Source organism: Lissotriton vulgaris, chromosome 8 (assembly GCF_964263255.1).
Source record: "Lissotriton vulgaris chromosome 8, aLisVul1.2, whole genome shotgun sequence".
Classification (NCBI taxonomy): domain Eukaryota; kingdom Metazoa; phylum Chordata; class Amphibia; order Caudata; family Salamandridae; genus Lissotriton; species Lissotriton vulgaris.
This window is the reverse complement of record NC_141696.1, coordinates 276592626-276606975: the sequence shown is the minus strand read 5'-3', so window position 1 is coordinate 276606975 and position 14350 is coordinate 276592626. Positions and strand designations below refer to the sequence as shown.

The window sequence follows — 14350 nt, the reverse complement described above, 5'->3', positions numbered from 1 at the left end:
GGACTCTGGCGATGTCAGCCATGGTTCGTTGGAGAGCATGGAGTAGACTGTGGGTGTCCGTTAGGGACTGTGAATGGTCCCTGATGGGACTTAGACATCCACGTATGGCATCTAGTTTGTCAGCCATGCGGTCGAAGCCCACCCACACCTGTTCAGCCAGCTGCTTCTGGCATCCCAGCACACAGCGTTGGAAGGCCATGTGTTCTTCGTGGGGGTCCTGGGAGGCAGCTGTGGTGGTGGGTGCTGCCTGCTTTGTGGTCTGTGCAGGGGGTGTGGTGTACTCGCTGCAGCTGGGCTGCCCTGCTTCTGGAGGTGGGCTGCAGAGGCTGCAATGAACTCTTGGAGGGCGTTGGAATCGAAGCTGTGGTGGTCCTCTTTGTCATCAGAGAAGAGAGGGTTGGGCTGCTCTTCAGGAGGTGTTGATTGTCCCTCTGCTATGTGAAGGGGAGATGCAGTTTAACAATGTGTTCACATGTGTGTTGTCCCATTGTACATGTTTACATACAGACTGCATGACTGTGTACATTGTGGCTGTTTGGGAGGGGGTACCTATTTGATTGGGGACAGTGGACATTTCGACAACACTTGTGTGTGTTTGTCCTTGTACATTGTCATCTCAAATCTCCCTGCAATGCCACTTGTGATTAGCCAGTGTCTACAACCAGTCGGCACCAGTTGTGTCCTGTGTTCTGTTGTGGATGTGTTGCGGTTTGTGCCACATTGTTGTCAGTGTTGCTGTGCTCTGCATGTTATGTGTGTGGGCTGCATTTCGAGGTGTGGCCTCTGCTGCTCTGTTTTGCAGCCCCTTATCCCTTTTCTGCAGTGCCTTTGCCTTCTGTGCTTATACAGTGCTGAGATGTTGCATACTTGGGTACATTGGTCTCTTGATAGGAGTTGGGTTCTGGGCATGGTTTGTCCGCAGATGTGCTCAGCTCAATTGTGCATGTGTGCCATTGTGGCCATCACCCCCCATCCCCCCAGTCCCTGATCGTTACTCACCCTGTTGGTGTTGTGTCGGGTCATGTTGAGCAGTGTCCCGTTCCCCGACTCCAGTCACCATCTCTCCACTGATGACTGTGGATACCATTTCCTCCATGTCGTCCCGCTCCTCCTCTGGCGCAGACTCCCACCTCCAGTCTGCATTGCTGCCTTCCGGTTATTGGCAAGTTTCAGCTTGGTTTTGCACTTGACGTCATTCCAGCACCTCTTGACCTCTTCCATTGTCCTCTTCAGCATTCCCACTGCATTCAACTTGTCCACGATGGACTACCATAGTCTATTTTTGGTTGCCAATGACACAGTGGAGGTGACAAACAGTTGTTGATGGTGTTCGACCACCTCCATTATCAGGATCCTGTTTTACTGCGGACTGAAGTGCTTCTTCCTACTCTTCTTCTCCTTGGCCTTCCCTTACCCCGTAGTCACAGGCAGGTCCTCCGGGGGGCTTGTGGGGTTATAGTTCTTCTCCCTGCTTGTTCCTGCAACATCCATTGTGCTTCGCTGTTATTTAGCATATGTTTGTCAGTTTTTTCCTACTTTTATGGGGATTTTTCCCGCTTGACGCGTGTGAATTGCAGGCCTGTAGCTGGTTTTCTCTGATTTTAGTATCGAGATTGGCCTTATCGCAGCTTTTTTTGCGTTCACACTTCGCATTTTTGCTGGGTGGTGTTGATTTTAACGTGGTCAGTTGATGCGTTATCTGGATACTATTGCATGATACTGCCGTGTTGAGAATGCTTGGTTAACACGCGTAATTTTCCCGCGATACACTGCGCTGTTGGAAGTTGAGTTAAGTAACTTTTGCGATGGTTATCACACGTTCTTGAGAATATGCCCCATTGTTGTTAGACCTAACATTTTTGGCATGGATTCCCCTAGACATTTTGCCTTCACTCCTCCTGTTTTGCTGAATTCGAATTCATTGGTTTTAGAACTCTATGCACTGTGCCACTCCTACCCAGTGTATTTTGCATTTTTAAGTTTGATAGTTAAATCATAAATAATTTATACTATTTAGCAAGCGGGCAAATAAATAGCAGAAAAAAAAATCACTGTTTACCTTCGAGCAGGCTAAAAAGCTGTCATCCTTCAAAATAGCCAAATTATCTAATATAATGCAAAGAAATTTGATTGCATTGAAATTGCAACCAATGAACAAGTGCATTGCAGCAGGAGCGGAACTAGCCCTCATGGAAAAAAAAAACATGTTTTTTTTTCTACTTAACACCCTCCTTACGATTATAATGAAGCTGGTACAGTTCCCGAGTACTTAAAATTCAGGGTCATTATCGTTTTCTGAATATGTTTGTGAAACAAAATATGACATTTAAAAGTCAGTTAAGAAAATGATAGCGTAGTTAAAGGAAAATATGAGCAAGCACTCCCTGGCTCAATAACATTCAATTTCTTGACCCTTGGGCCCATGTCCTTCACTTAAATTGATTTTGTGAGGATGCCTCTTTGAACTAGTTATCCTTGCACAACATTTTAATGATGCTGTCCTTTTCAGGGGAGACTTCATTTGCCGTCTAATCACACACGAAACAAACGAGTGACAGATCATTTCTCCTGAGTGAAGACAGTTATAAATGAGCCATGCCGAGTTCCTGACTTCTCGCATCGCATCCTTAATTGTGTTAGTATACATATATTTCTCAAACATCCACCTTTTTGTGCCAGCTCCATCATTATTCTTAAGCCCGTTTAAAAGGCATATTGGGAAAGAAGTAGTTTGAAGTGATTTATACACTTTTTGACTCCAAAGTGATGTGGTGAAGCTTACTGTAAAATGTGCGCTATATAAATAAACCTAATTTATGGACACCAGCATATTCTCCAGGACAATACTCGAGCTCCAGGGGCACCAGGAGCTCGAGTATTGTCCTGGAGAAGCTTATTTCCGATGGTCCGTTTTTCGAATATTTATGTTACAAGGGCCTCGTTTGTTCCCTTTTGTGAGGCTTATGTATCTTTTAGAAGGCATACGTGCCATTTAGTCAGCTCTTGCTCATGGATTAGAAGAAGTTTCACATGTAGATGGTAGTGGAAAAAGCTAGAACAGTTTGACCAGCCTGAAAGGTCTCTTCGGTGTTTGTATTTACCTAAGCTTGTAATGTAATGTAATGTAATGTAATTTTATTTTTATAAAGCGCGACTTACACTCCATGGAGCATCTTGGCGCTGACCACTCGTGTCCAAGAGGTGTTGAACCAGTGAGCCAGTGAGGTCTCAGTGGGATAGTGTCTGGTGTCTTTGGGGGTAAGGTTTAGACTAGGGCTAAACAGGCTGGAATGAGAGGTGGTAGCACAGCCCGACTGGAAACCAAAAACCCGGGCAAAAATGTTCAAAACAATCTCGCTTCATTCCTGTCAACCACCTTCCACCCCTCGCTTCACCCGTTCATTCTCATCCATTCCTTCTTGTCTCTCCAACCTCCACACCCCGAACACCCTCAGAGCCTGCTGCAATTACCTCTACGGTGATGGAGAATATGACCAAGGCGCAGTGAGCTGCCCACGAGCCTTCAAAAAGCGCCTCGCGCACACTCCAGTCCCCCGGAAAAGTAACCTATGGAATAAATGCTTAGTGCGGCCCTGGGTGGGAGGCTGATGTGGTAGCCGAGTGTGCGCAGCCCAGGGCACCTCGTCGGCCCTTACTCCACAGACAGGGTGGGGTGCAGTTTACCAGCCAGGCTCTATTTCCACACAAATGCTCCATACTTGAGAATATGGAAGGGTGAGGAACATTGCGATCATCCAGACAACAACCATCAATCAGAATGCAGCCATCAGATGGGAAGTTGCTTTCATATTCCTGTTAGACCTGGCATCTTTTGACATGTATCCCCTGTCTTTTTACTTTCTGACCTCCTGGTTTTGAGACTGTTTTTGCTGGTTTACTTCTCTGCACACTTTCTCGCTGCTTGTCAATTTTAAAGTGCAAGTGCTGCTATTGCAAATTGGATTATGGAATGCTGTTCCCATGATTGGCATATTTAATGGTAAGTCCCCAGTAAAGTGTACTGAGAGTACAAGGGCCTGTAAATCAAATGGTGCTATTGGGCTTACAGCACTGACAGTGCCACCCACACACGCAGCCGTTCAAAAGGTTCTCAGACCTGCCACTGCACTGTCTGTGCGCAGTTTTCACTGCTATGTTGACTTGACATGTACACCCATTTGCCAAGCCCTAATCTTCCTTTTAGTACATGTGAGTCACCCTTTCGATGGATTTAGGCCCGGATCTCGGTACTGGGATGAATGTATGACATTGTTCTGATTCTGTCCATCAATTGTTCATTTTGCATTTGTCACCTGAGTGGGTCAGGTATGCCCAGACGTGGGTCCATGCCCTCCATGCCACTAGAGGCAAGCTATCCTGGCTGATGAGGGGTGAAACCCCGAAACCGGTCCTAGGATGCTTGTTTCCAGTCCAGGGAGGACCTGACGTGGCAGTTCGGGCTGGACTGTTCCCATGAGACGCAGCGATTTGCGTATGGCTGGGTTTAAACTGGAATGGCATGGTGAGCAAAATACTGGTGGGTTTAAGCCCAGATCTCTGTACTGGGGTGAATGTATGACATTGTTCTGCATTCTGTCCATCAATTGTTCTTTTTGCTAGTGGGCTTGCAGCACTGATTGTGCCACCCACACGAGCAGCCCAACAAAAGGTTCCCAGACCTGCCTCTCCAGTGTCTGAGTGCAGTTTTTACTGCTATGTCAACTTGGCAAGTGCACCCACTTGGCAAGCCCTAACCTTCCATTTTAGTACATGTGAGTCACCTCCTAAGATAGACCCAAGGCACCCCTATGGTCAGGGTGCAGTGTATTTGAAAGCTAGGACATGCACTGGTGTGTGTAACATGTCCTGATAGTGAACTACAGTGTAATTTATTTTTCACTCCTGAAAGGCTCTCTGTCCTATAGGATTGAACGGGGGATACTCTGTTATATTTTACGAGTATATCTTTCCTTTGGGACAAGATAGAAAAAAAGAGTTAAGAATGCTAAACTCAGAATGTAGAAATTCATCTTTTAGTAAAGATGATTTTTATGTTCTGTGTTTGAAAATACCACTTTTAGAAAGTAGGTATTTTCTTGCTTAGCCATCCTGTGTGCCTCTGCTGGGTTGTGGGTTGATTATCTGGCTTTGGAGTGACAGGGGCTGGGGATGTGCATTCTCTTCAGACAGCCACTGGGGGGGGGGGGGGGGGGGGGGGGGTCAAGGAGTGTCCTGCATTTCCTGGATGAGTCAGTTCTGGGCTGAATAGACATGGGTCGCATTCAGAGTAGTGGGAGGAGTTTTCCTTGCACCTGAATGGGCCTGGTCTGCTTTGGACACTGCTCTGTCCACCTACTGCCGAAAAGCTGGGCCAGAGATGACCAAACTGGTTTACATGGACCACAGACACTTTCTGCCCAAGAGAACAAAGAGAAACTGGGTATAAATATTGAGGCCCAGACCCCAGAATTTTAGAACTCACTGGAATCAAGGAACCTGTCCAGAAGAAGAGCTGGAAGAACTGCTAGGAAAAGTACTTCCCCGCTTCTGTGTTGTTGCTTTGTTGGGTTGGCCTGCAGTTGCTGCTTCTGCCTTGGGCAGTGAAATGACTTAACTGGACTGAACTTTCTTTACTTGTGCTCAATATCTCAAAGGGTTTGAAATAGAGCTTACCTCCTGTTCTCGAAGTCTCAGGGACAGCAAAGACTTCACCTACCTCTGGGTACCACCCCTCGAACTGCGGTTTCAGTTTCCACAGAGGAGTGAAGCAGCCAACACCATCCCCGACACCGCTGCTGGCTCCGTGTCCTGAAGGCACCACAGAAGACACTGCTGCACTTTGCACCGAAACCCTGGTCTCACCGACGACCGCTGCCGAACCCGAGCCACTTCTTGCACCACGACCTGTGAGCACAGCACTCCGCACTGCCTTGCTTCACTCCGCCGACCTGGTCTTACTGGCGACGTTGATGCCTGCTGATCACGACATCCGTGACAGCAATGTGGTTAGGTGGTACCGCTCATAAGTTACAAGATGAACCGCCCCATCCCACACCGCAGTCTAGGCCGACCGATGCCAGCTCCCATCAATCGGAACTCTCACCTGTACCGTGACCTGTCAGCAACGCAACGAGCACCACCTCACTCCACACCATAGCCCTAGTCTCACTGACACAACTGGACAACCGTCACTCAGCCGCTGCCTGCACCATGACTTGAAGGCACATTGCGCGGCATCAATATGCTTCACATAACAACCATGATGTTTGCCACGAATGGCCCACCCCAACGCGGTCGACCAGAACCAAAGGTACTGTTTACGAGTCTGCTGAAGCCAAAGCCGAACTGCACCGACGCGGTCAGTCAGGACTGTTGGATTATGTTGTTTTGAGCACCGCAGTAGTACAGGACAGACCTACTGACCTCAGGGAACTGCATTTATATTAAGTCTTACTTGCAAAGTGCCTATTTTTGAAGTACTGTATGTTGGTGTTTTATCGTTTTGTTTTTCTTTATACAGATAAATATTGGTAATTTTTAAAACACTGGAATGGTGTCCTTTTGTAGTGTTTTCACAGATTTGCTGTTGGTTATGTGCAAATGCTTTACACACTGCCTCTGAGATAAGCCTGACTACTTGTGCCAAGCCTGCAAGGAGGAGAGCAGGGGTTATTTTAGGAGGGTATCCCACTTATTCAGACTAAAAGGAAGGGCCCCTATTTGGACAAAGGTGCAAACCATTGCCAACTAGAGGCCCCCATTTCTAACAATTCCACTTTCAGATTGGCCTTACATGAAGAGACGGAGAGTCAGGAGTTCCCAGAATGAAAGCCATAGTTGAGAATCTTGCTGTTGCAGCAAGCAGCCCCTGTGCAGCAGGGTTGCAGCTGTGTTGTTGGCATTGATAAGAGAGATGTGTTGGCTGCTGTGAGTTCTCCTACTCATGCAAGTGAAAACGGCGAAGGGCTAGCCAAAGAAGGTGTAGTAGAAGTAGCTAAAAGGCACTAGAGGACACTGACATGGCCGAGTTAAAGGGGTCAATATACCATCTGGAAAGTGCAGCAAAAGGCAGAACTGACAACTAAGTGGTTAACTATCTTTATCCAAAATTTCCACCTGGCTCCTTCTACCATTCATCGCATTTATTAATTTCAGGTAGAAGATAAAGGAAAGAGAAAACATACGCTGCCTCCACACCCAGGCTATCCATTACAATCTTTGCTCTCTTCGGTTAGCAAGAATGCCCGCAATAAAAGGTATAAAGAGGTCCAATACCTCTGGAATATCACCCATGAGTATAACAAAGCGGGCTTTAAAGTCCTTGCCAAATGAAAAGAGAAGAAAAAGCATACACTGCCTGAAGTAAGCAAGCTAACAATCAGACACATAATGAATCCTACTTCGTCATCCAGGCAGATAAGCCCCTATGGAATACTCATTGTTAATTCATTGCACAGCCTTTGACGCTGAAGGTGTAGGTAGAGGGGTTTTAAACAAGAAAAACATAGATGATTAAAGCGTGGACATCTTTGACAAATGCCGGAAAGGCATCTCTATGCAACAATTTAAAAACGTAATTTGTGCATTCGTTTTTAAATTAAGGTCATGTTCCTGAATTATTAAACTTGATGATTTGCATATTCACAATCAATTCTCTAAGGCTATGACCGAAGAGTAGAGCATGCAAGACGAGAAACAAAGTACAAATTTGATTTCACTCATTACAACTAAGAAATAAAAATAAAAAACGGAACTGAGAGTACTATGGAAATAAATGCAAATACATGTTTAGAGGGATTTACTTCAGTGATCTCAGAAAGATTCGAAGCAGGCTGGGTGCTGTGCGTACACAAACTATGGGGACTCTTTATAAGGGCATTGAGCCGCAGAATCGTCAATTTTTCCGATGCTCCAGTGGCGCAATGCCGTGCACCATATTTACAAGGCGGCGTCAAGCCACCATAAACACCGCCTTATAAATATGGCTCTCCTCACCACAGCTTTCTGTGGCAAAGGAGCGTACAATGGGAGTTGCTGTGGGTGCTCCCACAAAGCACCCATTGCTTTTTAAAACTGCCCTAAATTTAAAAGGACCTGTAAATCTGAGGCAGCGCCAAAAACTAAAGTTTTTTAAAAGAAGCCGTTAGAGTCGCGCAATGAGGAGAAATAATTTTATTTCTCCTTGTTTTTGCTCTTTTTATGTTTCCTGCAGTCTGCAGCACACATAGAAGGAGCATAATGCTATTAATGAATGTGTTTGTGCAGGAAGGTGTCCCTTCCTACACAAACACAATCATCCCTGCAACGTCCTGGTGCAAAGGTTCCTGTGCTAGTGCAAGGTAGATTTTTTAGCAGCGGCGCAAGGAAAAACACAGTGGAGCACCATATTCTCGTAAATGCGAAGCATTGCTACATTTTTTAAATGACACCATGCAGCTCAACTAAATTACTTGCAGCATCGTACTGCGCCATTTCATTGTAAATATGCCACTATATTTGTTTTCATGGAGCAGGCAACCATTTACTAGTCATAGGCACAGATTGTTGTAACATGTCCTTTCATTATTTACTATTTAGATTTTTTTGCAGCACATAACGCCAGTACTACCTGAAAAGGTTATGTTTCTTTCAAGAGCTTTAAGGAATGTGTAACGTAATGATGTCTGGAGGTTCCTTATATAAAAACTGGTCTGCACAAACTGTTTAAATGAAACGAGCATTCCCCACTAAAATGGTCAGTATTTTACTAGTAAATGAATACCGTAATGGGAATGAAAGCAGCAAGGACTACAACTATTTCAATGCAGTATGGTTTTTCTGAAGGTACACATCTGTGAAGAGTTCTCTACTGTTTCGTTTCAGCACTACCATGATTTGTTCTTATGTATCCCTTTACTACAGTCTTATCATTGCTATGGAATAAGATATGGAGAATAGGTATGCAATTCATTATGAAACATTTCTCAAGAGTTGACTCTGTCATCTTGTAATTCCTTCTCATAATTAAAGCACAATAGGGTTTTCTCAGTTCTTATACTCATTGAATTATGAAGGAGAGCAACATTTTTTGAGTATCAGTATTTAGGGCCTCATCACGATGTCGGTCGGAGTTTCCTCCCCCCGACACTGACTCAGAATCGCGACCGACCGACTCGCGGTCGAAGTTTCCACCCGACCGATTATGATGGAACTGAACACTGTTCAATCAGACTCCCATTGACTCCTATGGGAGCCCGTGTTCTGTCTGACAGCACGGGCTCCTATGGGGTGTGCGGAAAACTGCACTCTGTCGTAGGTACCCCATAGTGCCTGCTACACAGTGTAAGGTTTTACAGGGGGGTCCCTTAGGTACCCCCTCAGTCTCCAACTGGAGGCTGCAGGATGAAGGCGGCCCAGCTAGGGGCCACAGAAGTCACTTTCAGAAGGCCTTTTCATTTCGGGCAGGCCAACTCGGAAAGGCTGTTGAAAGAAGACCTCGTAATTGCCGATTTGGTAAGAAGGTGATGTTTACAATCTGACTGCAGACAACGTAATCAGTCCGTCAGATTGTAAACTGACCGAGTCGGTCGGAAGGGTTCTGACACAGTCTAGGAGATTCTGACTGTCAGGAGGAAGCTTTCTGCCCGACATCGCAATGAAGCCCTTAGTTGTATGGTCTCTTGGGGAACTTGGGCAGGATAAGCAATCAGGTGTAGCATTTGCACTCGTCCGCCCTTGTCGGAAGGGCCTGGCCAATTCTTGGGCTTAAGCCTGCTGGTAGAGTTTATAAGTAAAAAAACTGAATCATTCTTCCTTGTTAGAGAGCCACAAGAATTAGGTCACAAACTACATCCATCTTTTCAGTGCTACAATGGCCCTCTCTGAGGACCCTCTTAGTGGATGGGGGCATGGTATAACCATGAAAATGGAAATCACTTATCCTGTTGCACTGCCATTGAAGTTCTGAGCATACCCATGCTTTACAAGATGGTCATGTACTGCCATCAGCGGGGACCCAGTTTGAGACTGCACCCCTTTATGGGGATTCACTTACGGGTGAGATGGGACCCACTTTGATCTCTCCCTTAAAGGGTGCCCAGGGGCTGGTGGCACACCAACTATACACAACCCATGTAATCTCAATGGTTTGTGGATGGTTAATACATTGTTATGTAGAGTTCTATAAAGAGGTGCATCTTCAACTCGTTCCTAAAGTGGTGCAGGCTTGGGGCAACCTTCATGGATACAGGCCTGCTGTTACAGATCCTGGCTGCATTGATGGAAAAGTCCTGCTGCCTTGTTTTCTCTTTTTTACACATCTTAGTCTACAGTCTTTTGGTTGTGGGTATGTTGAGAGACATCAGAGAGGATGATCTTCTCTGCAAGATAAGTGGGGAGAAGGCTGTGATGGCTTGTAAATGAAGCAACTGGTTTTGAAGATGTTGCAGGTCAGCAAGGGGAACCAATGAAGTTTCTTCAGGATCAGGCAATCTTGTTTATTCAGGTCCTGATGTGCAGCAGCCTGCAGAGTGCCTTTAAAAGGTGTTCATAAGAAAATGCCAATTTTTGTTTGTTGACTCCCATTGTTTGGTGAATTGGTCATTAGCGTCTGCACGCTGGGGCACTGTTGTCTTGTGCTCTTTGTATGTGTTCTGACATTGGCTATTCCAGACTGGCATATATCACTCTTATATAAGGCAATAGTATATGTTGTAGAAACTACACCTATGACATGGGAAGTTAAATGTCACCTGTGGACTGCAACACTAATAGTATGTCAAGGAAACCATGGCTTCATACTTACAATTGCCAAACTGCCGGAGTGTAAACCTGAAGCGCAATCCATCCAAGGTACCATTTTAACATCAGTAAAGTCTAACTTTTAAATATGAATAAGTCACACCTATGTAGACTTTTTAGCCCAAAACGTAGATTCATGGCAATTACACATGCCACCATGCCCTGCAGGAATAAGCCCCGCAAAACTATTTACATTGTTTAAGTCCTTGGCTCTCCTATGAGAAACCTAGAGTAGAGATTCAAATATGAAGCTGCTATCTCAAGGTTGGCACCAGCTAAAATAATAATTAAACCACTCTTTTTATCATATATGAAAAAAACAATTTTTGATGGTGAAGTTGAATGTATAATGTATGTATGTATGTATGTATAGGCATTTATATAGCGCACTACTTACCCGGAGGGTCCCAAGGCGCTTCGACCGCTGCGAAACCCTTCCTGGCTTCCCTGAGAGATGGTCCCTTAATGGGTATCTCCAGGGTGAGACCAGGCATCCCCGGCGGTCTGGTGGGGCCGTTAGTGAAGATGAGGCAAGCTATAAAGGCATTTTCTTCCCCTTTCCTAAAGCCCTATTGGTGCAGGTGCAGTAACTTAATTGACCTCAAAGGGTCCTTCCTGCCTTCTCAGAAGTAAATATTAGGTGACACCTACAAAACACCAGCGTTTGTCTTCCTAATCAGGCTGGCACCAAGCCCAGTGGGAGGTAAGCTACCAACGAATGCGTATATGCGTACTGGTCCACTGCCACCAGTCCGAGGGCACTCCAAGAGGTCCCACCAGGCCGCGTCGGGCGTGTGCGCAGCCCAAACCTCGCTCCACACTAGGGCTGCAGGACTTGCCAGCCACAGAGCAGCTCCCTCGTCGTGCCCCGAGTCTTCAAGGGCGTTCCACCATCCCCCAAGGCCCCTCCGACTGCTTGGGCCCAACCGGGAGAGTGGCGGTCCTCAGGAGCCAAGGCACACCCTCAACAGCTCACCTCCGATCTCACTGTCCATTGGTGCCTGCAGGCCAAGGCTCGGTCCAGGGGAATCCCCAGGTAGGGTCCGTTTGCTTAAAGGCGGGCCAGCCTCCTCCGCCTCCAGCCGCCGCTTCTCAGGACGGTCACTGCGGAATGCTCGGGTGTAGGCCCTCGAGCCCCGGCCTCAAGTGCTCGAAGTGCCCGCTAGGCACCGGGCTCCCCCCGCTCACCGCCTCCTCTCCCAAGGCTCCGCTGCACCTCCGCTCACCGTGGGACCGGGCTGCACCACCATGCGCAGGTCTCCGGTCGGCTCCTCAGGTGGCCGACGTCTCAGCCGTGCGGCCGGCCGCAGCCACTCCGGCGGCGCTCTACGCAAGTCCCCGGCTCCGCCTCGCCACCACGCCACAGGCCGCTGCTGCGGCAGCGGGGCTCCTCCGTCACCACCGGAGCTGCGGGAGACTGCAAAACTCCGCAGATGGGTTCGGCGGAGTCGCGGAAGGGCTGGTGGGCGTTCAGAAAGCCTCGGGGAAGGCGCTGTACAAGGCGTTGAGATTGCGGCGGCGGAGGGACTGAAAGCACGTCCTACTCCGTCTCCATCTTGGACACGCCCCCGGCAACTGTTTTTTGAGACCAGTGAGGAGATCTGAGGAGCTGGACTTGCACCCCCTTGTACCCAGGAAAAAGAGATGTACTCTGTGGCTACAGGGACACAATAATCTACAAGAGGGCTTTTCCCTGAAGTGCCCAGCTGAGTAATAGCAACTGGGCCTGGGCTGGACCCTGCTTGCGGCCTCTTCTGGAGTTGTTCTTGACCCCAAGCTCTGTTCCTGAGGTTCTGAGGCGCTTGACTGTGTCTAGCTGGACCTCTACTAACATCTCTGATTAATTGGGACGTAAAAACATTTTGCACATCCAGAACTCTTGAGGACTAGGACCAGCCACCCAAGTAGATTCGCTCAAATGCAAGCTCGCTCAGCTAAGAAAATGGTTTCTCCCAATTGGAGCTTCTCCACAGAAACAAATCCTCAGTGAGAAGGTTTCTGGTCTCATGAAACTCATTGTCAGATACAGGATGCTACCTCGTTCTGCTGGAGGATTCAGAGCTCCTCAAAGGACACTTAATCCAAACATACAAATCTTGACTGGGAAAAGGTGCAAATAGTGTCCAGCCAACGAGAGGACTTCTCCAGGCATGAAATTTGAATTTTTCCGACTCTGAATTTTTCCCAACCAAACCAATGGCTTCAAGAGGCGTCATTATACAAATATCCTGCCTCCTGAAACTCTTCTCAGGAACAGCCTGCAATCTAGCTCCGCTGGAGAATTTTGACTTTTGTTTCAGAGACTAAGTACAGAGGTAAAATCTCTGACCAGGTTTAACTTACTTTGTGTATCCAAACCACGCTCCATCAAGGTCAATCTGAAATCATCCCAAGGTTCAGGTCAACTGTGACCATAGACTATCATGTCTACGTTACTAGTTCTTGGCTTTTTTCACTTAAATCTTTAAAAATTCATAGTTCAGGATCCCCCTTATTCAATTTTCATCACTTTGCTGGCATTTTGATTGTTCAGTTTTCTCTACTTCTGCAAATTGAGGTGGGATTTTTATTGTGTTGTGTCTTTGACACTTTAACTGTTTTGGTACTTCTTAATGCTGTGCACATTTGAATTAAGCTAAGCTTGTCTGCTCTCTGCCATATGTTTGCTTAATGTGTATTACTGAGGGGTAGGCAGAAACATCTGTGGACCTTTCCGCAATATCAAAAGGACTCAGGAACTCAAACAACAGGTCTAAAGGCCTGTTGAACTGCATTCCAAACACCATGTAATGTCAGATGTTGTAGTCTTCCCCTTTTCACCTAAACAGGTAAATGTCACTTTGGTATTTTTTTGTCTGGTGTAATTATTTCCACTATCGCTTGTCTAGAATAGCAGAGTTTTTCATCTTTTGGTAAATTGGCAATGAAGGTTCAACTTATGGACTGAAACAGTGTGAGATTTTAAAAGTTTGCATCTCTTCCACATTGTTTCTAGAGAAAGTTTAGAAGGCAATGTAGCAGAGTACAGTAGGATAACCTGTGCTACCGCTGTTGTGACAAATGTGCAGGTTATGCCCTCACTAGCCAAGCACTCAATGTAATGAAGAGAAAAATGAGTGATCAGTGATTTCAATGGGATCATCCAAACTAATTTCCTGAGAATTGTTATGGGTAAATACATGTAAATATTTCAAAAAATTAAAATAACTGTCAAGCAATATCTTTTCTTTTCAAGCAGGGTTTTGGATTATACAGTTCTGATACCTACCAAAAATGTAGGCAAGATGCTTCCGTTGTCGGTGCCAATGGCAAACTATACAGCCGAACTCTCTTTCTGCTTCCCAATCCAACTGGTGTTGATATATAGTGCCCTGAGTGAAGAGATGTTTAAAAAAACAATTATTAACTTTTAGCAGCTCTCACTTTTACTGTTAGTGAAAAGTGCATGAACAATTTAATTTCAAAACTTGATATAAAATACCACAATTTTAACTTCTGTTGTACAAGAGTGATCATCTATCAAATACACTGACAAAAATAAGTAACGCAAAGGCCTTGATTACAAGTGGGC

General features: G+C 46.2%; 1 protein-coding gene across 1 annotated transcript in view; it reads right to left on the bottom strand.

Annotated features, from left to right (window-relative positions):
- The window catches only part of TMPRSS15 (transmembrane serine protease 15), a 1377509-nt gene that overhangs the window by 675123 nt on the left and 688036 nt on the right, over window positions 1-14350 (bottom strand). Inside the window, exon 11 of the mRNA XM_086934040.1 lies at window positions 14048-14150. Within this exon, the coding sequence (XP_086790166.1) occupies window positions 14048-14150 (103 nt within the window). The remainder of the gene's footprint in view (window positions 1-14047; window positions 14151-14350) is intronic.